General features: G+C 38.5%; 1 protein-coding gene across 2 annotated transcripts in view; it reads left to right on the top strand.

The window, feature by feature from the left end:
• The window catches only part of KIF13B (kinesin family member 13B), a 201,938-nt gene that overhangs the window by 115,832 nt on the left and 59,915 nt on the right, over window positions 1–26,191 (top strand). For both annotated transcript variants that reach the window (XM_045990711.1, XM_045990703.1), the window contains exons 19-31: window positions 926–1,072; window positions 2,440–2,589; window positions 2,884–3,012; window positions 8,433–8,606; window positions 10,610–10,767; window positions 11,706–11,838; window positions 16,919–17,065; window positions 17,707–17,736; window positions 19,293–19,392; window positions 19,951–20,077; window positions 20,839–20,894; window positions 22,728–22,852; window positions 24,126–24,302. In XM_045990711.1, coding sequence (XP_045846667.1) covers window positions 926–1,072; window positions 2,440–2,589; window positions 2,884–3,012; window positions 8,433–8,606; window positions 10,610–10,767; window positions 11,706–11,838; window positions 16,919–17,065; window positions 17,707–17,736; window positions 19,293–19,392; window positions 19,951–20,077; window positions 20,839–20,894; window positions 22,728–22,852; window positions 24,126–24,302 — 1,653 coding nt within the window. The remainder of the gene's footprint in view (window positions 1–925; window positions 1,073–2,439; window positions 2,590–2,883; window positions 3,013–8,432; window positions 8,607–10,609; window positions 10,768–11,705; window positions 11,839–16,918; window positions 17,066–17,706; window positions 17,737–19,292; window positions 19,393–19,950; window positions 20,078–20,838; window positions 20,895–22,727; window positions 22,853–24,125; window positions 24,303–26,191) is intronic.

Below are 26,191 nucleotides of genomic sequence, written 5' to 3'. Positions count from 1 at the left end.
CTTAAGATTCTCTCTCTCTGTCTGCCCCTCCTTCCTTTTCTCTTTAAAAAGAAAAGAAAAAGATGAAGTGAACCATTCAGTGGCATTTTGTCCATTCACAGTGTTGTGTGACCAGCGTCTTTAGTTCCTACTGTTTTTATTTATTGGAGAGAGCAAGACAGAGATAGTGAGAGAGGACAAGAGCAGTGAGAAGCAGGCTACCCACTGAGCAGGGAGCCTGATGCAGGACTCGATCCCAGGACTCTGGGATCATGACCTGAGCCGAAGGCAGCCGCTTAACCAACTGAGACACCCAGGCAACCCATACTGTTTTTTAAATTTTGTATCTAAACTGTGTGTTTACAGAGTGATATGATTTGTTGCCTCCATTTACCATTTACAGTTTGCTCTTTTAAACATTTTCTGTTTTGTACCACATTAAGATACTACCCATTCAAAAAATTTTTTTAATTCAAACTATTGAAGGGTAAAAGATCATTTCCTAGCTGTCCATCCCAGCGGACTTTCCCTTGTCATTTAATGCTTATGACTCTTTATATACCCATAGATACTCTCTGGTCAGGTGATGGCTTGAATAAAACCTTTTTGATTTCCCATTAAACATGATTTAATCTTTTGGGTTTTAAATTTAAATTTATATCCCATTTACTGTAGGAATAACCTATATGAATAATTTACTATATAAATTTACTTTTTGAATTACATCTAATTTATATACTTAAATTTAAATTTTGATCACAGCTGAATATAATGGCATTATATTAAGCTTAAAAGGTTCCTGAGAAGTTTTGCAGTGAACTGAATAGAGAAGGATAGCAATTCCGTTTTGGTTGGTGGCATTTGACTGGTGGGTATAAAATGTTCAGGGTTGTCTTCCATGGTGGATATCTTTGTGTTTCACATGGTCACTCTTACTGTTTTACAGCGAGGCTCTCTTCTTAGTGAACCTGCAATCCAGGTGAGAAGAAAAGGAAAAGGAAAACAGATTTGGTCTTTAGAAAAACTGGACAACAGGTTGCTGGATATGAGAGACCTTTATCAGGAGTGGAAGGAGTGTGAAGAAGATACCCCAGTAAGTTACCTGAGAAAAATGACCAAACTGGTCATCGTAGAAGAAACCAAGCAGGAAGGAGCTTACCTATTTTTAGGGAAGAATTGTTCATTCTGCTAAAATAGTGACCTATTTCTAGAATAATTTTAATCCTCTAAATTGGCTAATCAAGAATCTTAATAACCTATTTTTCTGGCATCTTCTTTCTTCTTCTTCTCTTCTGTGTTCTCTGGATTTCTAGTAGACTCTTCTACATTCCATTCTGACCTCTGTTGGTGTCACATTTGTCTTCTTCTGTACTGAACTGTGAATTTACTTAGGACAAAGACCACGCCTTATTATCTCTCTTCCCATTTCCCTACACATTTAACCTCACAAATAGAAACCTGCAGTATCTCTTTTTTTAACAGAACATCAGTGGTATCTTAATATTTATACTACTAAGAGCACATTTGGAAGGAGTTTTGATCCTATAGTGGGTGCTATTGAGCTGTACTCTGGAACTTTCTCAAGTTGCAGGTTTTCCTATTTAGGTCATCTATGTACTTGTGCATATTTTAAAACAGAAATACATGTTATGTATTTTTACAGTTTTTTAATACTGCTGGTGTTGCTTCCACATAGAGTTGTTTACTTAGCCTCTTATTTTTTATTTTTATTTTATTAGCCTCTTGTTTTAAAAAAAAATTTATTTGTTCCAGATTATCATCAATAAGATTGACTTTTTTTTTTTTTTTTTTTTGACAGAGAGAGAGAGGGAGATCACAAGTAGCCAGAGAGGCAGGCAGAGAGAGAGGGGAAGCAGGCTCCCTGCTGAGCAGAGAGCCCGATGTGGGGCTCCATCCCAGGACCCTGAGATCATGACCTGGGCCGAAGGCAGAGGCTTAACCCACTGAGCCACCCAGGCGCCCCTAAGATTGACTTTTTGTAGTTAGATGACCTTTTTTCTTAAATATTTTCCCTTCTTTCTTCTGTACTCCTCTTGTATTTCAGCCCAGAAATAAAACATCAACAAATTACAAAAAAGCAAACCACTCTCATGGAAGGGGGTCAGCTCTCGTTAGTAGCCCTGCGTCTTATCATTTGGCAGGAACGAGTGCAATAAACATGAATGAAAACTAAAGAGTACTTTTGTGCACTTGACTCCTTTTTCTAGTCATTTGGTTTTCTCTATTTTCATGGCAATATTTCCACATAAAGGAGAAGAGAAACGTCATGATACATTATTAAGATGGCTGTCATGGGTGAAAGAGGCTGACCACCATTCTAATGGGAGTGCCTAAGCTAAATTTAATGACTTTATGAGAGGCCATCAATATGTGGTAGTAGGTTGAATTAATTCATTTTAAGTGATTTCTGAAATTGTGATGTTCCAAATCTCTTTAAAGGTCATACGGTCTTACTTCAAGCGTGCTGATCCATTCTATGATGAGCAGGAAAATCACAGTCTCATTGGGGTGGCAAATGTTTTCCTCGAGTCCCTGTTCTATGATGTGAAGTTACAGTATGCTGTTCCAATTGTCAACCAGAAAGGAGAGGTTCGTTTTCTCTTCATGCCTTGTGTCCCTCAGAGAAAAATTTAAGAAACAGTGGGGTGGTGACAGTATATTATTGTGACTCTTTTTCATTAATAATGACAAGAGCTGTTTATGTGTATTATTAATGCTTGTGTTTCCATCTGCTTGATGGTGATTATTCCAAAAACCTTGAGGGAAAGTAACTGTTAGAACCTAGACTTCTAAGTTCTCATTTACTAGTAACCCAACCATTTGACTCTAAACAGAAGAAAAAACAAAAATCTGGAAACATTACCTGCTTGTCTGTTGTTCCAGGTGGCAGGTCGGCTGCATGTCGAGGTGATGCGAATCAGTGGTGACATTGGGGAAAGAATTGCTGGAGGTGATGACACCTCAGACCTCTCCTGTGATAAGGAAACCCAGGAGAATAGACTTGTGTGCATGGTAAGTCCCAGTTTCGTTTAGAAGTAGTGTCAGTGCAGCTGATTTTGAGGATTGTGGCTATTTAGACAATAAATATTGTGCTCTTTTTCGAACTTTGAAATAATCTGTCTCTGAATAAACCTTTCGTATTGGTATTCCAGAAACCATATTTCATCATATATATTGATTTACCAGTTAGCTAGGTACTTTCACTGTCTTCCTCTGTGAAGCCTTAGATAAGTCACCTCTTTCTTCTGGACCATTCTTCTCCAAAGTTACATGGATTTCTGTTTATCTGAACTTCTCTCTAGAGAAGCACAGTTTTTTCATGTAAGTTTCCTCCTCCTGTTGGACCTCTTGACTTCTGGTGTTGCTTAAGATTTATCCTAGCCCTGATCCTATTCCTAAGCTCCTACTGTAATCATTCTTCACACTGCTTTTCCTCACGTGTTTTGTTCCTCTTCATCCATGCACCTTTGCGTATGCTATTCGAGCATGTGCCAGTCTCAAACCCTGCTCTTTCCATCCTTCCCAGGTATGCCATTCGTGCATACTGTTGCATGTTATCTGTCAGACGTCATACTGGAAATATAAAGATGAATGAGACAGGATTTCTTCTCTTGAGGAGGAACCTGTGTATTTTTTGTGAGTGTGTAGAGGGACACACAAGTGAACAGAAGATTCCAATATTGTGTGACCCAGGTGCTCTGAGAAAGGTAGACAAGAGATGTTTGGGGACAGAAAGGAGAGGTAATTGATTTAGAGAGTAAAGTCTGAGGAAAATTTCTGGAAACATGACTCAGAGTGAACTTGAAGGAGAGCATGTTATGTAAAATTCTTTCTCCATAGGGTGCTGTGCTTTTCTCATGGATAATTTGTAGGTAGATTTTAAGTAGGTAATTACATTTCTGGACTCTTACCCAATTGGTGTAGATAGTGCTGCTTGCGTCACCCATTATGACACTGAAAAATATCCCCTCATACGTTTCCTTTTTTTTTTTTTATATTTTATTTATTTGACAGAAATCACAACTAGGCAGAGAGGCAGGCAGGGAGAGAGGAGGAAGCAGGCTCCCTGCAGAGCAGAGAGCCGGATGTGGGGCTCGATCCCAGGACCCTGGGATCATAACCCGCTGAGCCACCCAGGCGCCCCCCCTCATACGTTTCCAAACACACCCTAGCTAGGCCAGCGTGCTATCCATTGAGAATCCCTGGAGGTACCAGTTAAAAGATTTTTGAGGAAGAGAAATCCTCAAGGGTTATAGGAACAGTGTACAAGTGAGAAGAAGACCATTCAAAGATGCAGTGAAAGAAGCCTAAACTTAATTCTAATTTCATAATCCATTCTCAGTCCAGTATCTCAGTAAGTATTTCTAGAATTGGATTGATACTGAAAGGAGAAAGTGAGGTGTTCACTGAAAGCTATGGGGAAGCCTTAGCTGTTAGAGATGGGCTTCTTCCCCTGGGTCTTTGCATGTATTAAGAAGGCCTCAGATGTTTAAGATGTTTCAGAATGGGGGGGGTGGAGAATTCTTAGTTCACTAAAAGGTTAATCTTTGATGGTGTTATTCTTGTTTTTAGAACATTTTTTCTGAAATTACATGGTTACTGAAGGTTGAGACATAGGCTTGATGACTCCATAATGGCCCATTTCAAAGGTGGCAGATTAGTAAACGCAGCTGTTTAAAGGTTAACATCAGTACATCAGTACAAGGATACTGGCTCACTTGGGAAAGTCACCACTGAAAAAAAGTAGAATATCCTGGGTAACATAAGCCTTTTTTTTTTTTAAAGAAAAAACAAAGTTAAAATATCTTGACACTGTTTTAGTGGAAGACAGCAAACATACGCAAAAGTAATGAGAAAAGTGTTACTGACCCCCACCCAACCTCCCTCAGCATCAGCTCACCATCAGTCTTACTTCATTCATCTGCCTAAGCCTCTCTGTGCTGTCCCCTTGCCCTGGGTGATTTTGAAGCTATTCCAAACATGGTATTTCATCTGTAATAGTTAAGTATGTATCTCTAAAAGAAGAGTACTTTAAAAAAACCATTATATGATAAATAAAAATGAATACTTCCTTAATATGAGATACTCAAGTCAAGTTCTTTGATTGTCTTGTTTGCTGTGTCTCTGGCATCTGTCCTAATCTTAAGGCGCCGACACATGCGCTTGCTTGCTTCTTCTCTCTCATTCTCTCTCTTTCTCTCATACCCTACAGTTTATTTATTGTAGAAACTGGGTTGTTGTCTTGTATTTTCTCATAATCTGGATGTGGCTGATTGGTATTATTTATTGTATTAAGATGTGTTTGCTGTAAATTGGTAGTTAGATATGAAGGTGTTGTAAGGGGAAGGGGTAGCAAGGACATTTTATAGGTAGTGGTGTGTTCTGCCATCAGAAGACACATTATGTCTGGTGTCCTTTGAGGGATGTTAGCAGTCATTGATGATTATACCTAGATATTTCATGAGAAGTTAGAAAAGAATGATACTATAACCCTGTCACCCCTCATTTATTAACTAGAATTCTTTTCTAGAAAGAATCATCCTATTTCAGCAACTATTTGCACCTCAGAGATACAGTTTTGTAGAGGAAGGGCAGGGTAAATGCCTCATTCTTTTCTCCTTTTAAAAAAACCTCTCAATTTCAAAATAATTGTCTCCTACTAATATACAAAAGTGACTAGTGAGATTTTATTTTGTTTTTAGTCCAAATATCGTTATAAACTCTTTGGCGTAAGCATATTTGATGTGTTTTGATCCGTGTATTTATTACCTGTCTCAAAGCTCACATGATCCCATCTTTGACCTGTGAGCTCCCCTCTGGAGTCCTTTTGACACAACCATAACTGTCATAGACTACATAGGCTAGCTTTCTTGCTTTCTGGTATGAGGATTATTCTAGTCCCATCCTAGACATTTTCTATCCCAGCCTGGAATCAGCCATCTCTAAGGAACCTGGTTCCTTTCAGTGGGAAGTGGTTTTAAGAGACCATATTCTAATTATGTTGTAGTCTTTTGTGTTAAAGGAGGAAGACAGACTGTATGACAGTAAACAAAATATAGGTGGAAAAAATAAAATCAGTTTGGGACACATAACAATAATAGGTGATAAGTACCACCAGCTTATAAAAGCAATCTGGTTTTATTTTTCTATGGCGAAAGTAAGTATGCACATATTAACATGTTGATATTTTAAATTACATTAAATTAAATGAGTATGCTTTAAAACCCTAATAAGCAGCATGTCTTCTGACATTCCTAAGCTTTATAGTGAGCAGTGGCAAGTCAACGTCTGTGGCATTCTGACACCTTGTGGTGATTTTGATTTCTGTATGTAGAAACAAGAAAAATGAACAAAAACTATGTTCTGGATATCAGGATATTCCTCATTCCTGATATTCTTCATTCCTGGCAATCTTATTCCTGATAAGTTGCCTGTAGGATATAGATCAGCATATGAAATCTTATAATTTACTTCAACCTTAAAATTGAGATTGATTTCTTAGAAAAAATACTGGCTTTCTGATGGAATTTAATCATAAAAAAGTATGTTTCCAACATCTGTCCACTCAATGCTTGGATGTGTTTTCATTCATTTTATTCCATTGGTATGGTCAGTTCTCACTCCAGTATCACTAGGTGGCTATCCTGTTCCACGTAGGAGAAGTCTCAGCCTAAGAAAACTAAGAATTTAATCTGCTCAAAACAGAAACTAATATATGGCAGAGTTTTATATAGATCTATGTTCTACAGAAATCTTATAATCTTATCAAGTATCATGTTGTCTCACCTTGAAGAATATAATAAAAAATTTTAAACACTTAATGAAAAAGTGATGGTTTTTAGAATGAACAAAAAAATTAATTGCCAAACACTGAATGCTCTGTTGGGTTTAGACAAATAAAACGCATTAGTCAGTCTGTCTTTTTGTAGCCCGTTATGGAATTGCTGTCTAAATGTTTCAAACTGTTGTTGCCATTGTTGGGAAAAATGAGTAAAAATAGCAGTTCTCAACCATTGCTTACCCATTATGTACCTGGTATAGAAGAAAATAGTCATCTGGTTTGCCTGATATTCTGTGTTATTATTAATGCTTCCTGAAATGTTAAGACAATTGTATTTGTGATTGTAATTGCTAAACTGTTATAAACTTTGGTCACATATTCAAATTTTTTTAAAAAATATTTATTTATTTGACAGAGATCACTAGTAGGCAGAGAGGTAGGCAGAAAGAGAGGAAGGGAAGCAGGCTCCCCACTGAGCAGAGAGCCCGATATGGGACTCGATCCCAGGACCCTGGGATCATGACCTGAGCCAAAGACAGAGGCTTTAACCCACTGAGCCACCCAGGCACCCCTCAAATTTATTTTTTGATAAATTTATTTACTGGAGGCACAATGTGTTATGCAATGTGCAGGAAGTGACCAGGTGAAGAACGTAATAAATGATCAGTGCTCAGTCATATGAAAGTCAGCCCATAATCAATTATAAAGTCAGAATTTAGTTTTGGTTCATTAATTTTAGAATTTAGTTTCTTTCATAGTTGGGAGTTTTGGAATGTCACAACTTACCACAAACATGGGAGCTTAAAAATCAACCTGACACTGCCTGCCAAAAGAAATATTTAGAATTTTTGACTGCTTTAAAATCCATTATGGGCATTTATTCCTGGCACATTTGGGTCTGATTAGACATGTATTTCTAATTGTATGTTGTTATCACAAAACCTTACACTCCTGCAGTCCAGGGCACATTTCCTTTGATTCTCTCCCCTAAATCTGCACGGAGAAGGCCCTCCGTAAGAATTGGTACAGAGATTGTAGCATTCACCATCTTTAATCCCCTTCCCTTTATCCCTCCAGATGTTCAAAGTATATCCTGATGCCTTTAAAATTTAACAAAAAATCCTCTAGTAGCATATAACTTTTTACTTAGAATCTTGTTCTTTTTTAGCCTTCGGAATATCAAATAAATGTTTTTTGCTCTTTACTGAATATTCCCTATTGGCACATATGCTGATTTCATTCTTCATTCATCATTCTTAGCAATCTTATGTTCTTGGGATATATCCATAGTTAGCCAAATTCATATCATTGATTGGTATTGATGGTTGAGAACTTCCCTTTTCTGAGTTGATTATTATTATTATAATATGATGATGATGATGATGATGATGATATTACAAGAAACTAGAATTGGCCTGTAAATGTTTGAAAACATCCAAGTTTATAGTCAAGGTCATTTTACCCTCTGTCAACATCTCACTAAATATGACAGTTATTGTCACTATTTCCCAGATGAAGAAATACAGCCCCAGAGTGAAGGGGATTTGGTCAACAAAAACCAGTAGTGACACAGTCAAGACTGGGACCCATATCTGACTCAAGATACTTGTGCCTTTTCTGAGTTAAAAACAGTGCCTTCCCTTTCCTTCAGGTTAAAATACTCCAAGCCACTGGGTTGCCACAGCATCTGTCCCACTTTGTGTTCTGCAAGTACAACTTTTGGGATCAACAGGAGCCAGTAATTGTTGCACCTGAAGTTGATACCTCCTCCTCCTCTCCTGTCAGCAAGGAGCCTCAGTGCATGGTTGTCTTTGATCATTGCAATGTAAGTTTATTTTCCAGACTGGGCCAGCATTTGATTACTTAGGTAAAAACAAAACTGTAAAGTGAGCATTATTTTGTTACTAATTTGATATCAATATATATCTTGTATTAGAGTTTCTTAGAGTGTGGTTGGAGTCAGAAACCGAAGACATCAATACATTGTATACCTTAAATTAACACAGGATATATGTCAGTTATATCTTGGTAAAGCTGGGTGACAAATGCTAAAGTGTCCGTGCATTTAACTCTTCCTCCACAGTCAAAATTTACTCTTGTGTGAATATAGATACAGCTGACCCTTGCCCAACACAGGTTGTAAATGTGTTTCCTCTTCCTTTTGGTTTTCTTTTTTTTTTTTTTTAAAGATTTTATTTATTTATTTGATAGAGAGAGATCACAAGTAGATAGAGAGGCAGGCAGAGAGAGAGAGAGAGAGAGGGAAGCAGGCTCCCTGCCAAGCAGAGAGCCCGATGCGGGACTCGATCCCAGGACCCTGAGATCATGACCTGAGCCGAAGGCAGCGGCTTAACCCACTGAGCCACCCAGGCGCCCTGGTTTTCTTTTTTTAATTTTTAATGTTTTACTTACTTTTAATTAATTAATTTTGGGGTGGGGAGGGGCAGAGGAAGAGAGACAGAATCAAGCAGGGTCCATGCAGAGTGTGGAGCCTTATGTGGGGCTCAGACTCACAAGCCTGAGATCATGACCTCAGCCAAAATCAAAGGTCGGATGCTTAACTTACTGACTCACCCAGGCACCCTCCCCCCGCCCCCCCGCCTTTTAGTTTTCTTAATAACATTTTCTTTTTCCCTAGCTTACTTTATTGTAAGAATGTGGTATATAATATATATAACATACAAAATATGTGTTGATCAACTGTTTATGTTACTGGGAAGGCTTTCTGGTCAACAGTAGGCTATTAGTAGTTACATTTTGGGGGAGTCAAAAGTAATATGTGAATTGTTGACTGCACAGGGGTTTGATGCCTGTTATTCCAGCATTGTTTCAGGGTCAATTCTATATACCCTTCTCAAAGGAACCCATGTTTTATATTAGATTACTGGAGAAATTGTCATCTAAAAAGTTTAAGAAACTGGTATTCAGAGAAAGTGGAGAAAAGAGACAAGAATGAACTTTATCGAATACCTAATGCACTGCTAAGCACTTTATGTTATTCTTTCATTTGATCTTTATCAGGGTTGTATTTGATAATGGTATTTTTTTGTTTCATCAGAAGCACCTGGTACAGAGGAGTCAGTTAACTCATGGCTAGTCAGACTCTTGTTTTTTTTCTTAACTGTACCACAATCCATCTCATTGTTTTCAAGGGAGTGGTCTCTTTCTAATCTATTTAAAACATAGAAATACCTTTAGTGTGTTAAAGATTGAGAGAGAGAGTGATAGTGAAAGAGAAGTATGGGTTCTATGACTTTGTACAATAAACTGTTTTAGAGCTTCGTAATTACTGTAAAATGCTGTCATATATATCTTGTAAAGATGGACAGATTGGGAGAATTTTTAAAAATTAGGTGATTTTATTTGCACTGATGATCATTATTTCCTTACTCATCTGTTATTAGAGATAATTAACTTCCTAAAACCTAGGGAAAATTGTTACCCTAACGCATTGCTACCTTACTGCATCTAATAGCTTTTATATCAAGACATTGTAGATCATTGTTGAAATTCGAAATTCTTAATATAATTATTAGTACTTTAAAAATAGCTTCCTAAATTTTGCTAAGAAAAGAAAATATGCTGGTCTTTCACAATAGATTTTCAAGGTGAAAAGTATTTTTAAAAATCAGATTTATAATTATGTTTGAAGTCAAGAACGTCAGACCATCTGAGCATTCATTAGGCACATTAGATGACAGTTCTGTTCTATAAAGAAAACATTTTTTTTTCATTTATCTTCTCCATGAAGTGGGTGTATGGCAGTGGATATAAGTGATCATAAGGTTACCAGAAAGTACTTCCTCCTCTGTAATTATTTTCTTTCAGGAGTTTTCTGTTAACATTACTGAAGACTTCATTGAACATCTTTCAGAAGGGGCATTGGCAATTGAAGTATATGGCCATAAGATGAATGATCCTCGTAAAAACCCAGCCCTTTGGGATTTGGGGATTATCCAAGCAAAAACACGTAGTCTTCGAGACAGGTGAATTTTGGATATCCTTCTGATTCCATTTATAATTTTGAAGACTTGCTAGAGATTAATACTGCCACTTATAAAGGTAGCCCTGTCCTGAGCATTACCAGTATTCCAGGGATAGCTGCTATTGTTTCCAGGTATTTATAGCACATTTAAACTTCCATACAGGAGTGAACTTTGAAGAGTGATGGAAGAGATATTAAATGTGGAGTTAGTTAAGAATAAAGAGTAAATGAATTTTTGGAGAATAGTTGCTTATTCTGAATTACTTCTAGTTAATCAACTGTAGGGAGAATGGATCAAGATATACTCTAGAATTCAGGTTTTACTTATGTTGTCTTTAGTGCAATGTTCTTTTGAAATGCCATCAATCATGGAAGGAGGCAGGTATTGGTACCAGGATTTTAAAAAGAATGTTAAAAGGGAATGGCTATAAGGGGGTATTTGTGCTTTCCATCTTATCATAGAAGAGATCCAGATTTTCTTTTTTTCTTGTTTTGAGTTTAGAATGTTTCAGCAAATCCTTAACTAGAATTGAGGTTTTTTTTCTTGATTCTGTTATTAATCTGAGCAAAGATTCTTTTCAAGTTACTAAATCGAGCATATATATCACTACCTTTATCTATGTGAAGATAATCGTTGTACTTTCTAAATCTACCGTATTTAGATTTTTGAGTAACCACTTTGAAATAGATTTGTAATTATCATACCTTTTTGAACAAACTGAAGGAACCATTTCTAGCTCTGATGTTAAATTTGTTTAATTTTGGTTTAATTATATTTGCTAGTATGTATTTGTATATTACTCATTGAACTACAGGTCATGCTACTGAGTAACTCTGTTTGGAGGTCATTATCATTGTTAGTTTCCATGTGAAGGATCCTAAGCTGCCTGTATTGAAATAGAAATGTATGATTTTCCAAGAACTTCAACTATTTCCTAGATGGAGTGAAGTTACCAGAAAAGTGGAGTTCTGGGTCCAAATCTTGGAACAGAATGAGAATGGCGAATATTGCCCTGTAGAAGTAATTTCTGCAAAGGATGTGCCAACAGGAGGAATCTTTCAACTCCGGCAGGTAACAAACTTGTGGAAGTTAATCATTCTGAATGTTAACATTAAATTCTTTGGCACTGTAAAGCTTAATACTGGATTCCTGTTAGCAGAAATATCAGATCAGTGATAATGAAATCTAGACTCTCCAAGTCCATCCTTTTATTAAAATTGTCTCCTACTATATATCTATTTCCTTTCATTTTAAGAAAATATTGCTAATTATAGAGGTACCTGGGTGGCTGGCTCAGTGGGTTGAGCCTCTGCCTTAGGCGCAGGTCATGATCTCAGGTCTTGGGATCGGGCCCCGCATCGGGCTCTCTGCTCAGCGGAGAGCCTGCTTCCTCCACTCTCTCTCTGCCTACTTGTGATCTCTGTCAAATAAATAAATAAAATCTTTAAAAAATATATTGTTCATTATAATATTTTAAAACCAGCTTCTCAAGTTTGAGTAAGCAAAAAGATAAGCTTTAAAGAATGACTTAGAATTGAATTGCAGGAGACAATAGAAACATATGACGCAGTGTTACATTAGAATATTTCTAAAGATAAGGAGCAGTGTGACATGGCAGAAAGAACGAGCACTTCACAGGCTAGTAACGTGCTAGGGTTCAATTCTGGTCTCCCACAGCGTAGCCCTAAATCTGTGAGCAAGTTCTGTAATCTCTCAGAACCTTCCCTTAGGTATAAAGTGGAAGTGCGATGATAATACTGACTTTGTAGGACTAATATGAGGTTTAGAGATACTGTATGTGAAGCACAGTACTTGGTACTTGGAAGGTGAAAGGGTTCTTTTCCTCCTGACACCAGCCAATTCTCTGATTCTCTGCAGGCACCAATGGGGTGTCCCACAATGCAATTCGGTTTTGTGTCAGACGCCACAGGCTTAAGGGCTCAGACTTAAGCACCAGATTGCCCTCACTGCAGATGCCAGTTGCAAGTATCTGGTCCTCAGTTCTATTCAACGTGGCTACAAAGTCAGGGGTTTGCCCAGCTCTCCTCCCCTTTACTTAGTGTTTCTAATCTTTTTAAATAAAGGATACAACTCAGGAATAGCCCAATGGAAGAGATGCATGGGACAAAGTCTGGGAAGAGGTATAAGGAGCGTTCATGTCCTCTCAGGGTGTGCCACCCTCCCACCACCCTGATTTGTCACCAGCCAGGAAGCTCACTGAACCTCATTGTTTGTAGGCTTTTATGGATGTTCATTATGCAGGCATAAAGCTTGGCCATGGGTGAATAACTCAATCTCCATCCCTTCTCTGCTCTGTACAGAGGTTTTGGGGTAGGGCCGACAGGTACAAACTTCCAGTGAAGGCTTGTTTTTTTTTTTGTTTGTTTGTTTTTTGCTACCAGCCCCCTTCCTAAAGCTACCTGGGGGCCTACCAAGAACTGCCAGATTTAAAGTTACATTATTAAAAGATACACTTACAATCATTATCACTCAGGAAGTTCTGAGAGCTTCAGGAGCTCTCTGCCAGGACCTGAGGACAAAGACCAAATATCTTTCTGTGATACTGCAGGAAGTATTAAATAAATGCAGCTGAGTAGTAGATAGGAACGCCTGCCAGAAATTAGTGTAGCAGAGAAATAGGTAGGAACTGTCGCTTAACCCCAGGTGGATTATAACCTGTAAAGCGTTTCTGCTGCCAGCTAAAGAGAAAATATCTTAGTAGAATTTACGTGGGAGATTTGGAAATACTTTTTTACTGTACATTACATCATTCAAAATTTAGTAGAATATTATATACCATGATAATTTCTATACTTTAGAACAATGGGAAGATACTAGAATAGCTCTTGAAAATGAATGTTGAAATCATTCAAAGCAGAATATGAGAAAAGGTTAAAGGAAAAAGAAAGTTTTCTTAAATGTTTACGTTTCTGAATGTTTCAGAAGGGGAAAACTGATCAGCATTTGTTCTCTGACCCCAGCAAGTGGATTTTAGCAAATTCATTCAAGTATGGGCAAAGAACTGAAAGGAAAAGGAAATTAGTTTAAACTATAGCATCAGATATATGCATAAAATAGGATTCTTAAGGGTGTGAAGAACATCTTTTTCTGAACATCTGTTAAAGCTATATATATATCTTTTTTGGATGCCTCAGAAATTCATTGCCTGGAAGGCAAGACCAGATAATTTTCTATGGTTTAGTATAAATAGAATATATAAATATTTGTCATATTTCTGACAGCCTTTACTAAAAGTGCTCAAAGATGACTTGAGTTCATCAGGAAAGGTTCTTTTTTTTTTTTTGAAGGGTGTGGGTCTTGACCTGGATGCTGAATCAGTAGTGCAAAGGCTTTTTTTCATATGTAAGCAGCAAGAATAAAGACACAATGGTTGGAATTAGGTAAATTTGGGGAGAAAGTAACATGTAGAAAGACCTGGAAAGCAGTAAAAGAGGAGGTTATAGAAGCATGTGTGGCTCGTTCATAGAAGGACTTGGATGGTAGGCTCATTTGAATTACAATATTTCAAAACTAGAAACTACTGTTCTTGAATAGGAAAACGGCAGAGGAGAACTTACTAGGTACGCCATATGAAATTGCCTGTTTTGTAGTTTAAAAATGCTCAAATATTAGCAGTTACAGAAAGTTCAACCTATGAGTTTAAGTATACTGTTTAAAAGCTTTTCTGTGGGACAGTAGCTGTTCTGGATCTTTTCCTCCTTTTTCTTTCTGTGCCGACCTTGAACCCTCCCCCTGCAGTGCGTTGGACTCACCTTCCCAGTGTGGGCCCACACACGGAGTAGGTTACTTTGTGTTTCAAACAAAGTAAACAAACAAAATTGCAGCTAATTGAAATGACTGAACTATTTTAAATTAAAATGTTTTCTGAGGTACTCTTTCCACAAGATACCTGATACATAATCTTTGGAAAACACTAAATCAAAAACATCTGTAACCCATATCTTCAAATCTAGCCTTTTGATTAATCATTGCCGAAATTGATTTCCCTGATAACACGAAGCTCTTGGGAATTAAAATCTGATGGAAGAGGGGAAGAGTAACTGACTTAAAGTTATATATGCAGCTACTGGGTATTTACCCTAAAGATACAAACGTAGTGATCCAAAGGGGTACGTGCACCCGAATGTTTATAGCAGCAATGTCTACAATAGCCAAACTATGGAAAGAACCTAGATGTCCATCAACAGATGAATGGATAAAGAAGATGTGGTATATATACACAATGGAATACTATGCAGCCATCAAAAGAAATGAAATCTTGCCATTTCTGATGACGTGGATGGAACTAGAGGGTATCATGCTTAGTGAAATAAGTCAATCGGAGAAAGACAACTATCATATGATCTCCCTGATTTGAGGATGTGGAGATGCAACATGGGGGGTTAGGGGGATAGGAGAAGAATAAATGAAACAAGATGGGATTGGGAGGGAGACAAACCATAAGTGACTCTTAATCTCACAAAACAAACTGAGGGTTGCTGGGGGGAGGTGGGATTGGGAGAGGGGGAGGAGGATTATGGACATTGGGGAGGGTATGTGCTATGGTGAGTGCTGTGAAGTGTGTAAACCTGGCGATTCACAGACCTGTACCCCTAGGGATAAAAATATATGTTTATAAAAAAATAAATAAATAAATAAACTTAAAAAAAAAGTTATGCATGCAGATTCCATTGTTCAAATTCTGTTTTACATCCCTGAAATTCCTAAACTGACTTTGAGGTCAGTAATTCAGGAATATCGAGGATCTTCTTGTAAAATACTACTTCATTATAAACATAGAGGGTCACATTGTGTTTATTTTGAAAGTTTATGTAAGATGGAACAGCTTCTCTCTGCTCAGTTCTTCATTTTGCAGCCCGGTTTTAAATTATTTGGGATTAGAGTGGTGAATCCAGGGTAGTATTCATAATTCTTATTTCTGACTACTTATTTTTCAAAGTAGATCATACTATATTACTGGGTTTGGTAATCTTTTTTTTTTAAAGGTCTGGTTAACATTGTTTACCAAATGCCTTTTTTTTTTTTTTTTTGAGAGGTTGAGAGGGTGAGATGGTGGTGGGGGAGGGCTAGAGGGAGAGGGACAGAGAGAATCTTAAAGCAGCCTCCGCACCCAGTGTTGAGCCCCATGCAGGACTTGATCTCATGACCCAGAGATCATGAGATCAAGAATTGGATGCTTAACCAACTGAGCCACCCAGATGCCCCAACCGTACCTTTTTTTTTTTTTTTTTAAGATTTTATTTATTTAGTTGACAGAGATCATAAGTAGGCAGAGAGGCAGGCAGAGAGAGAGGAAGGGAAGCAGGCTCCCTACGAAGCAGAGAGCCCGATGCGGGCCTCGATCCCAGGACCCTGGGATCATGACCTGAGCCGAAGGCAGAGGCTTTAACCCACTGAGCCACCCAGGCGCCCCCAACCATACTTTTTAACTTAATATATTACATATGTTTTCTTCCAGCAATATTTTAATGATGAATATTTTGTTATATACACACAGTTTGAACAGTTTTAATATTATATATTTATTTGTGTCTGGCTTTTTGTTATTCTTAACATATATTGCTTTAAGATTCCTTATACTATATGTGATTACTTACTGAGAACAGATCCTAGAAAGTTGAATTGCTGGTCAAGGGATCCTTATATATTTAAGGCAGATTGCCTTGCAGAAAGCTTTACCAGTTTATATTCCCAGCAACAATGGATGCAATCGCCCGATTTTTAAACTACGGGCAGTATCAGAAATTGCCTTTTTAAAAGATAATTGCTTGTTTAGTAAGTGAAAATAAAGGCGTATTGTACTTATTTTAATTTGTATTTTGAATAAGTGAGTTTAACAGTTTTTATTGTCCTTTTTTTTTTTGCATTTCCTTTTGTAGAATGTTTTCTCTCAGTGTTTCTTTTTATTGAAAAAGTATGCAAGCCATATATATTCCATGTCTTTCTATTTGCTGAAAAGGTAAATTATTTTTCCTGATTAGTTTTTCAATTGGTAGTTTACTGCTTAATTTTTAATATATGGTGAAACAATGTCTCCAGAGTTTCTTTCTCAACATCAGCCTGTAGGGGTCTCTCTAAACCAAATTTTTAGAAATTAAACTGATTTTTAAGCAAAATATCTGTGATACAGGGACAGTCCCGGCGAGTCCAAGTGGAAGTGAAGTCTGTGCAGGAATCTGGGACTTTACCATTGATGGAAGAATGTATATTGTCTGTTGGCATTGGATGTGTAAAAGTTAGAACACTCAGATCCCCGAAGACTCATGAGACCTTTCATGTAAGTTTCTGTGCCAGTTATGTTCTTGCTGAAAGACCTAACAAGATAAGAGTGTCTTTTGGAACCTGCCAGAAAACTGCCTTCCATGAACAATTCTTTCAGTTTTTTCTTTCATTTTTGTTTGATTTCTTTTTTCTTTCTTTCTTTTTTTTTTTTTTTTACTATATTGCATTTGCATGGAATCACTGCACTTGCACCAGACTGTTGGTTTTGCCCTGGTAAATGGCAGACTGAGGGTTAAGACATTGAAGTCTCTAGAAATTCCTCGGTTGTCTACTAGTGATTAACTTCCCCTATCACCCACCCTCTCTGCAGAAACCCCCTGCTGGCTTGTAAAGACTGTTTGCCAGCAGGTGTTTGATTTCTCCTGGGGAGTGGGACTATAAACCCAGCAGGGAAAGTATTGTACTGGTTCCTGAAAAGGTCAAATGAGTGTTCTTCACTTTCCTATGAGAAGCTTAGGGTTTGACTCCAACTTCCTGAAAACTATAAAAAAACCGAGAGTAGGGTGAACATAGGTGGGAAATAAAATAGTATATTCACTAAATTTGAAAATATAAAGTATGGGAACAGATTCTGGTTGTTGAGCATAGCCTGATTCCTGGAAAAATGATTGTTTTAGTTTACATTTTTTCTTTTAGGAGGAAGAGGAGGACATGGACAGCTACCAGGTAAGGAAGTACCTGCTGGCCTCATCAAATGTGCTTGATTCCAGTGCTGAATCACGCATTCCTGAGTCTTGTCATACTGTTACTTAGTAACTACGCAGTTAATTTTGAATCAAATACTGCTTTTTCTCAAAACAAGTTTCGTGGACTTCAGTGTAGGAAATCATTTGTGACTGTTACCCTTTTCCAAACCTGGAGCTCTGCAACTAAGTTCCCTACAGATCCATTTCTCCAGATCCTTATTCTTGCACTCTTTCTCTCCTTGAGTGGAGTCGCCCACACTTTTCCCTGTAAGAGCTATCTCATAATGAGCCTCAGTCAGACAACACTGGTTAGGTATTTTCCATCTTCTAAACCAGGTCTCCCTTTCCCACTTCCAAGAGTCACACAGGTTTGGTTTTGCCCGCCACCCCTCTTCCTAATCTCCTGCAAGATTTTGTTTATGTCTGTCAAATTCTATCTCGTTAGTCTTGCTAGTCATTGTTTAGGACTGTCAGAGCTCTTTGGATCCTGATTATGTCATCCCGTGTAGTCACTCTCCTGGTTTTGCTTCATTATAATTTGATAAAAATGTCTGTCTTCCTATAAGTGACTGATAAAAATATTGGATCAGATAGGGTTAAATACAGAGTCCTATGGCACAACAATAGAGACTTCTTTTAAGCTGACATTATTCCATTAATCATTGGTCTTTGGATGTGATATTTCAGTCATTTATGATTTCATTCAAGTAGATTCATTGCACATTTCTCCATCTTGTCTACAAGAATGTCATGAGCTATTTGGTTAAGTGCTTTAGTGAAATCCAGATACACACTGTATCCTTAGCATTCCACTGATCTACCCAGTCGTGTTAACTTTATTATGAAAGGAAATGAGGCAAGATTGGTATACAGTCGGGTGTTGACTGGTAGAGTTCTTAGTCTGGTGATAATGCCCCCTCTCCTCTCCAAAAATCCCCCCAAAAAGAAACAAGGGAGAGAAGCATTTACATGCTGTTTGTAGAGACTAATGAAACATGTTGAAGGCTGAAACAAGGTAAGAAGTTTGAAGAATTCTTATGATGGCTCCCACGGATATAGAATTGAAGATTATTGAGTAGTATTTGTGATTTTATTTTTTTTAGGTTTATCCCTTTTTTTTTTTTTTGTAATGCCTACATTCTGTGCAGGGCTCAAACTCACGACCCAGAGATCAAGAGTCGTATGCTCTCCTGATAGCCAGCCAGGTGCCCAAGTATTTGTGATTTTTATCCAGCAGAGGGACATTGTAGATCTTAGTTACTTGGAGTTCTGGCTCTCGAACTGATAGAAATAAAAGTGGTTCTAGATATCAGAGAATGCCCTTTCAGAAACTGTCTTTTTCCAGTAACAACAGTGATTTGATTTCTGGAACTTTCTTTTCTGAATAATGATTGGAGTCAACTAGTAGTGGTAATAAACAGATTAATATATAATATTTCACATTTTTGAAGCCTTAGAGTAAGGTAGATGGAGCATTGGTTTCAAATATCTTGTCTTGACATTGTATTTGCCATAATTTCCCGTGCTTTCTTCCAGGACCGGGATTTAGAGAGACTGCGTAGAAAATGGCTAAATGCGTTAACAAAACGTCAGGAATACTTAGATCAACAACTGCAGAAGCTTGTCAGTAAACATGGTAAGAAAAGCAAGTTGAATATCCCCCCCGCCAAATCTGTGCATAATTAATTTCATTTGCAGCCATATAAATTAGAAGTAGATGGACACATCAATAATGAGTATAGGATTGTTACTTATTAGTGTCATATCCTTTCAGAATAACATTTATTTAACTGTAATGATGTCTTTCTGTAAGTTTCCCCCCATCCCCAACGAAGAGAGAAAATACAGTATGTAAACATTGTCCTTCAAAAATAAATTAAGGAGGATGCTAACTTTCTTGATTTCTTATCCAAAAGCACCTGAATCCTCTAATTCTGGAAGAAATTATTCATGTGCTGGCCCATGGTGGCCTTCCGTGAGCCAAAGATGGCCTTTCTGTAAGAGTACACCAACTCTTTAGCTTATAGTTCATTTCTTACTGTGATTTTTTTAAATTACTAATTAGGGAAGTAGTAAGTTTTCGGTGAACCCTCATCAACCAGTATGTGAATACAGTCAAATCCTATTGATATGCAGGATGAAAGTGTAAATCAAGTGAGAAATCTATATTCGATCTTCATTCTTGATGTTCTAGATAAAACAGAGGATGATGCCGACCGTGAAGCCCAACTTCTAGAGATGAGGCTGACTCTGACTGAGGAGCGAAATGCAGTCATGGTCCCCTCTGCTGGCAGTGGCATTCCAGGGGCCCCAGCAGAATGGTATGAATGCTGCCACGTGTCTTCGGACATTTCAGATGCTCACTGAGCCGCCCACTCTCCATATCAGTTTTGCCTCTGTTTCAACTAATAGAAGACTCATCATAGCATAGGGGGAAAAGTTTGAATTAGAGGAAGTGTTAAATTATTTTCATGAGTTGGAGTAACTATGGCTTAAAACTGTTTTATTAAATAATAATGTTATTGGCCCAAGTAATTAAGAATTCTGAGAATCTAAATCAATATTTAATACCACTGCACTTAGCATTAAAAAAGAAAAGTTAATATGTTAATTACTTGGGTCATTCCCTTAAAAGACCATTCGGTCATAATAAAATTGCATCTCCAGGAGTTTTTGGTTTTGTGCTGGCTTAAACTGTACTGTCAGCAAATGTTCTGTGCCACTTTATAGAAATTAAAAATAGTAAATTAAACCCTATGGGGCCCTTAGGTATATAATTTTTTAAGAAAGTAACTTAACAAGGAAGCTTCAGTTACAAACAGATAGCTGTATCTTATAAGACTGAATTCTGGTATCAGAACATATGATAATTATACACAAGAGCACCAGTGAAAAGAAGCAGCATTTATAGGTAAGTCTTTGGGGCATCTCTGATGTGAAATTATGATAAAAACCCAATACTCACAGTTATCATTGGCTTGATCTGTAATACTTCCCATTGTGGGTTTACACTGTGTCTCGAAGTGCTTTCTCCTGAGAAAGTCGACTTTATTTGAGGTGCTATTTGTTTATTATGTTTTAGGACCCCAGTTCCTGGGATGGAAACACACATTCCTGTTATATTCCTTGACTTAAATGGTAAGTTAGAGATGCTTTCTGAAGGCTTACCTCAGACAAATTAGTGTCTGAGTAACACTTAGATTCTAACGAAGTCTGCAGTTAGGCAATTCTGTAAGCATAAGGTTAGGGTCTATTTTATGTATACGGAGGGACACTAACACTTGACCAAGAATAAATTTTCTGTAAGAGTAATATTTCTGTAGTGGAGGTAGGTATGTTTCATCCCAGGGCATTCGCATATTTCACTGGGTAACCCGTAACGGCTGCGTGTGTGCTTTGTTCTTCTCTTCATGTGAGGTTACAGTAGCAGGTGTTTCCCTGCACTTCAGTGTTGTCTTCTTTATTCTTAGGAAAAGACTTCTCTCTGGAAAGGACTAATAACTAGTGATGCTTATGTAGGATGCTTTCTTTTATCTGGTGTTTTCTTAACCTTAGCTAATAAATTTCTCACTTTTTCTGTGAGTTTTTTTTTTTTTAAAGATTACTTATCTATTTATTTGACAGAGAGAGAGATCACAAGTTGGCAGAGAGACAGGCAGAGAGAGAGGGGAAGCAGACTGCCTACTGAGCAGAGAGCCCGATGCAGGGCTCAGTCCCAGGATTCTGGGATCATGACCGAGCCGAAGGCAGAGGCTTAACCCACTGAGCCACCCAGGCGCGCTTCTGAGTTCTTATGCCCTCATTCCTGAATTGCTTATTTGTGAGAAACTCCAATTTTTCTGACTTTTTTCTCCTTCATATAAAGTATTTTAGATGTGGCTACATTTTACATTTATTCTGTCCAAGGAAGGAAAATAAAAATGAAAAGGTAGAGTAAAGAGCTAATAATAAGGTAAAAGTCAACAGTTAAATTCCTAAAACATCTGCAGAGAAACTGTGTATTATAATGAACTGTCCTAGATAGGCAAACTTGGATGTCCTCAGTGGTTTGTTTCCACCCAGCTGAAAGTGAGTTATAATAACTAAGGTATTTAGCATCTTGTACTACTTGGTTTATTTAGACATATGGAAAATTTTGTGTACACACAGAGTTAGCAAATAATACTTAGTCACTTCTGCTGTCTGTCCACCTGAGAGGGTTTCAGTGTTTTGCCAAAGCTCTCTAGCCTACCTTGTTGTTCTCTGGCACCTTGGAGACTGAAGCTTACTCTGGGGCCTACTGTCCTTACGTTAGGTTCCTAGACAGTTGAGGGGCTCGTGTGTGCACGTGTGTAGGAAGGTAAGAGCAGAAAAGAATAAGCTTATAGAAGACCTGTTTGTATGGACATCCCAAGACATGATCAAAAACTTGTGCAGCCTGATACCCACTCTTGATCTCCATAAGCTCACATATTAGAAAGATACTTTGATGGCTACTCACAAACTTAAGATGGATAGGGGATTGGGGGGCCAGACTTAGAACTAAATAACTGAAGGACCAAGGGGCAACCCTCCAAGTTTTTGGCTCATGTAGCCAATTGATTCTTTTGTTGAACTTAACGGTCAGATAATTGGAATCACTCTCGCTTCTCATTTCTTCAGTGCACTAAAAGATGGGAACTTTGGGTTATAATCCTATCATTAACATTTATGGGCTGACCTTGAGTAATCTCTTGGGTATCTTGGCTTCATTTGCCTTCCCTGCAAAATAAGGCATAAAGGTAGGGGATTGGTTAAGATAATTTCTTGAGAGTCTATCCATCTCTAAGAACTGTGAACTGTTTAATGGTTCTCTTCCATGTCATGTGAGGTTTTAGAGCCAAAAGCAAATGAAATTTGAGGCAGTAGAATTTTAATACTAAGCACATTGAAATTTAGCTGGTAGGGGTTATCCTTTGAAATGATCTCTGATTTAATGGAACTTGCTTTTAGCTGATGATTTCAGCTCCCAAGATAATCTTGATGACCCAGAAGCTGGTGGATGGGATGCTACCCTCACCGGGGAAGAAGAGGATGAGTTCTTTGAACTGCAGATTGTAAAACAGCATGATGGAGAGGTAAACAAAGCATAAGTAGGGAAAATCATATGAAAAGTAGTTTCTTTAACCTTTCCATGCATCTTTTGAAATAGTCAGCAGTGTAATCATTTTAATGCTTACATTTCTCAAGAAATATAAATGAAAACCTTTCATTCTGACTTCCAGAAAGAGTGGAACCCCTTCCAGAAAGAGTGGACGGTCAGATTAGTTCCCCTCCTGGTAAAGGATCTCTGTTAGTATTCATAGTTCAGGCCAGCAGTGGTCCCCTCTCTGGGGAAATACTACTGAAGTACATACAGGTAAAATGACACAGCATTTGGGATCTCCTTTAATTCTTCAGTAAAGACTTTTTAAGAAGAGGGAAAAAAGAGTAGATAAAGGCAGTGTGGCAAAATCTTGATAATGTTTGAATCTGGGTGATGTGTGTACATACAGTAGGGGCTTACTTTCTAGTTTTGAGTATACTGGAAAAGTGAGAAAATAGTTAAAGCGAGGAAAGCTGATGGGGTGCTCTGGAGGGCACATCATCCCTTAGCGGTAGTCCTAAAAGATGCAAAACTTCAATAGTTTTAGGGGGCAAATAGGGGGCAAAGCTAGCACACCCAACTGTGATGCGTTCTGTACAACAGTGGGCCTATCAGTGTCATGGGTGACAAAGAAAGACTGGGAATCATTTCAGATGAAAGTAGACTAAAGGGACATGACAGCTAAATGCAGTTAGTGATTCTGGATTGGAACAGTTGTAAGATTTGAATATGGACTGTATTGTATTATAGTATTGTGTTGATGTTAAATTTCCTGAGTATAATTGTCCTGTAGTTAAGTCAGAGGATGTTCTTGCTGTTAGAAGGTACTTGTTAATCTATTTAGGCAGGTAGAGTAACAGGTCTGTAACTGACTCAGAAGTGGTTCAGCAAAAAATAATCCTGCATGTGTATGAGTTGTAAGAAAGAGAAAGGAGAAGTGGCAAAATATTAATAGCTGGTGATTCTAGATGGAAGATAACACAGGAGTTCATTGTCCTGAATTCACATCTTTCCTTTACGTTTGAGCATTTTGCAAAATAAAAACGTTTTAGAATCCCACCAGCCAAGAACGTTATCCCCTGTACTTCCCAGGCTAGAGTGATGGAGGCCACATCCTCACATCCCGGAGTCTTTCAGGCCACTTAGAGTAGATCTTCAATGGTGACCAGTATGTCCAACTTCAGCCAAGCCAGGATGTTTCCTTGTGAAGTGTTTTGTGTTCAGGAGGAGAGGGCAAACAAAGTATGTTCTTTTGGTCTCCACAGGTGAGAGCAGAAGCCTCTTGGGACTCTGCCGTGCACAGCTGTCCTCAGCTCAGTAAAGGCACCCCAGCGGATGAGCGCGTGTATCTGATTGTGCGGGTGACAGTCCAGCTCAGCCATCCGGCCGACATGCAGCTGGTATTAAGGAAACGAATTTGTGTCCATGTTCATGGCCGGCAGGTGAGTCACTAATCCTAGGTGAAGAACTGATTTTAATCACAGGTCCGACTCAGGGGCAGGGCCAGGAATGTTTGCTCTGGCCTCGTGTCCACACAGCCTCTGTGAACCGTTGTGCTTTTCTCTTCAACTCAACCCTTGCTGTCGTGTAATTGGGTCTGCTTCATTCCCGGTCCCTGCTGTTCTGACCTCTTCCTAGGTAGTGTTCAGTTATTACAGTGAGTCCTTCTTATTACAGAGTCACAGATGGGTGCCCCAATGCCCTGTCAAAGCGCAGTTCTAGGTTTTTGACTTTACCTTTGGTTCGCACAAGATGTGCCAGTTCTCCGCAGATTAGCTGTTGCTTGGACTCACCCTCTGCTTTGTGCTTCTTTCTTCCCTCTCAGTCATCTCTGCTAATTTGTGGACTCAAATATTTGGATAGTGTACTCTGTCGAGCTTTTGGGTAGCAAGATGAGTAAGAATTAGTCTGCATCTTGAAATCGCCAGTGCCCGTCGGCGTGTGTAGCTGAATAAATAGACGGCACCTCTGTTGGGTTAGTGCGAGAAGGCAGGTGTTCCCTAGTGCGGGAAGACTGCGGGCGAAGGCATGGAGAGCTCACACCGAGCAAATCCGAGAAGCCATCAGAGCCAGGGTGGTAGCATGCCGGCCACTCCTTTATAGACACAGTGCCAGAGGAGGACATGTGCTGTTCAGTGCAGGGGGTGAGGAAGGGCAGGGCAGGGCTGACTGGGACCTCGAGCAGCAGAGTGTGGCAGGCATTGTGATGGGGCATGCTGCAGAGGCTGGGGCCCTGGCTGTCTACACAGTTGCAACTGGATGATGAGGGGCCTCATGCCGTATGACTGGGTTTAGTAGACAGCTTCAAGGGAAGAACATAAACTATTTCTGCCATTGGCTTTGCAAATACAGGATTTGGGAGGCTCATTCTAGGGATTCTTTGAACTGTCTGTGCTCACTTCTTTTGAGGCCTTCTCAACACACTGACTAAAACCAGGACAGATGAAAAGAAATCTTTTCATTTAAAAGAGCATAGTCACAGTTGACAGAGCCCTAGATGTAATCTCCACCCCTAAAAATTAATCTTTAGTTCTAAATGTCACACTGATATCCATCTTTGAAATGAAGACTTGTGGTAATACTGTTAAAATTGCAGGTCTTTAGCTTGGCAATCCAGCATCAATAAAATCCAGGTCATCGGGTGAGCTATAGACGCATATGGTGTGTCTCCCGTTCGCTCTTTTCTCCAACTCTCTTTTCTCGGAAGTCTTTAAAGGATAGAAAAAATGAGTTGCTCTTGAGGAGCATTTTGAAGAGTGATCTGCCATTCCTGAGCTAGAGATTCTGCTTGCCAGGCACCGAGACTGACCTGGTACGGCACTGGCTCCACAGAATCCTTAACAGAGAGGATGCATCGTGGGGTCACCAAGTTTCTGCTGGTGGTGGTGTCTTTTTTGTTTGTTTTTAATTTATTTATTTTTTCAGCATGACCGTATTCATTGTTTTTGCATGTTTGTTTTTAATTTTTTATTATAGTGGCAAGAAATTGCCACATTTTCCCCCTGGATGAAAAGATTGATACCGAATGACATGATAGTACTTTAGGACATGCCAGTTTCAGATATTTCAGTCCTAAAAATTGCTTCTTTATGACAAGAATGGGGACTTCCGCATGATGTTAATATTCCTTATGATGCTAATATATGCAAATTAGCTTCAATAGTTCCATACAGAAAGAAAGGTAAATTAACAACAGCACTCCCCCTCCCCACCCAAACCGTGGGGAAAAAAAAAATACTCAGCTGTTCCCTTACTGGTGTAATGGGCTGTGGCTCTGCATCACAAGGTTCATGAAGGGCTGAAATCAGTGGTCTCTTTGCATTCTAACATC

This window comes from Meles meles, chromosome 2 (assembly GCF_922984935.1).
Source record: "Meles meles chromosome 2, mMelMel3.1 paternal haplotype, whole genome shotgun sequence".
NCBI classification, from domain to species: Eukaryota; Metazoa; Chordata; class Mammalia; order Carnivora; family Mustelidae; genus Meles; species Meles meles.
The sequence above is the reverse complement of the archived record's forward strand: the minus strand, read 5'-3'. Positions and strand labels throughout refer to the sequence as shown.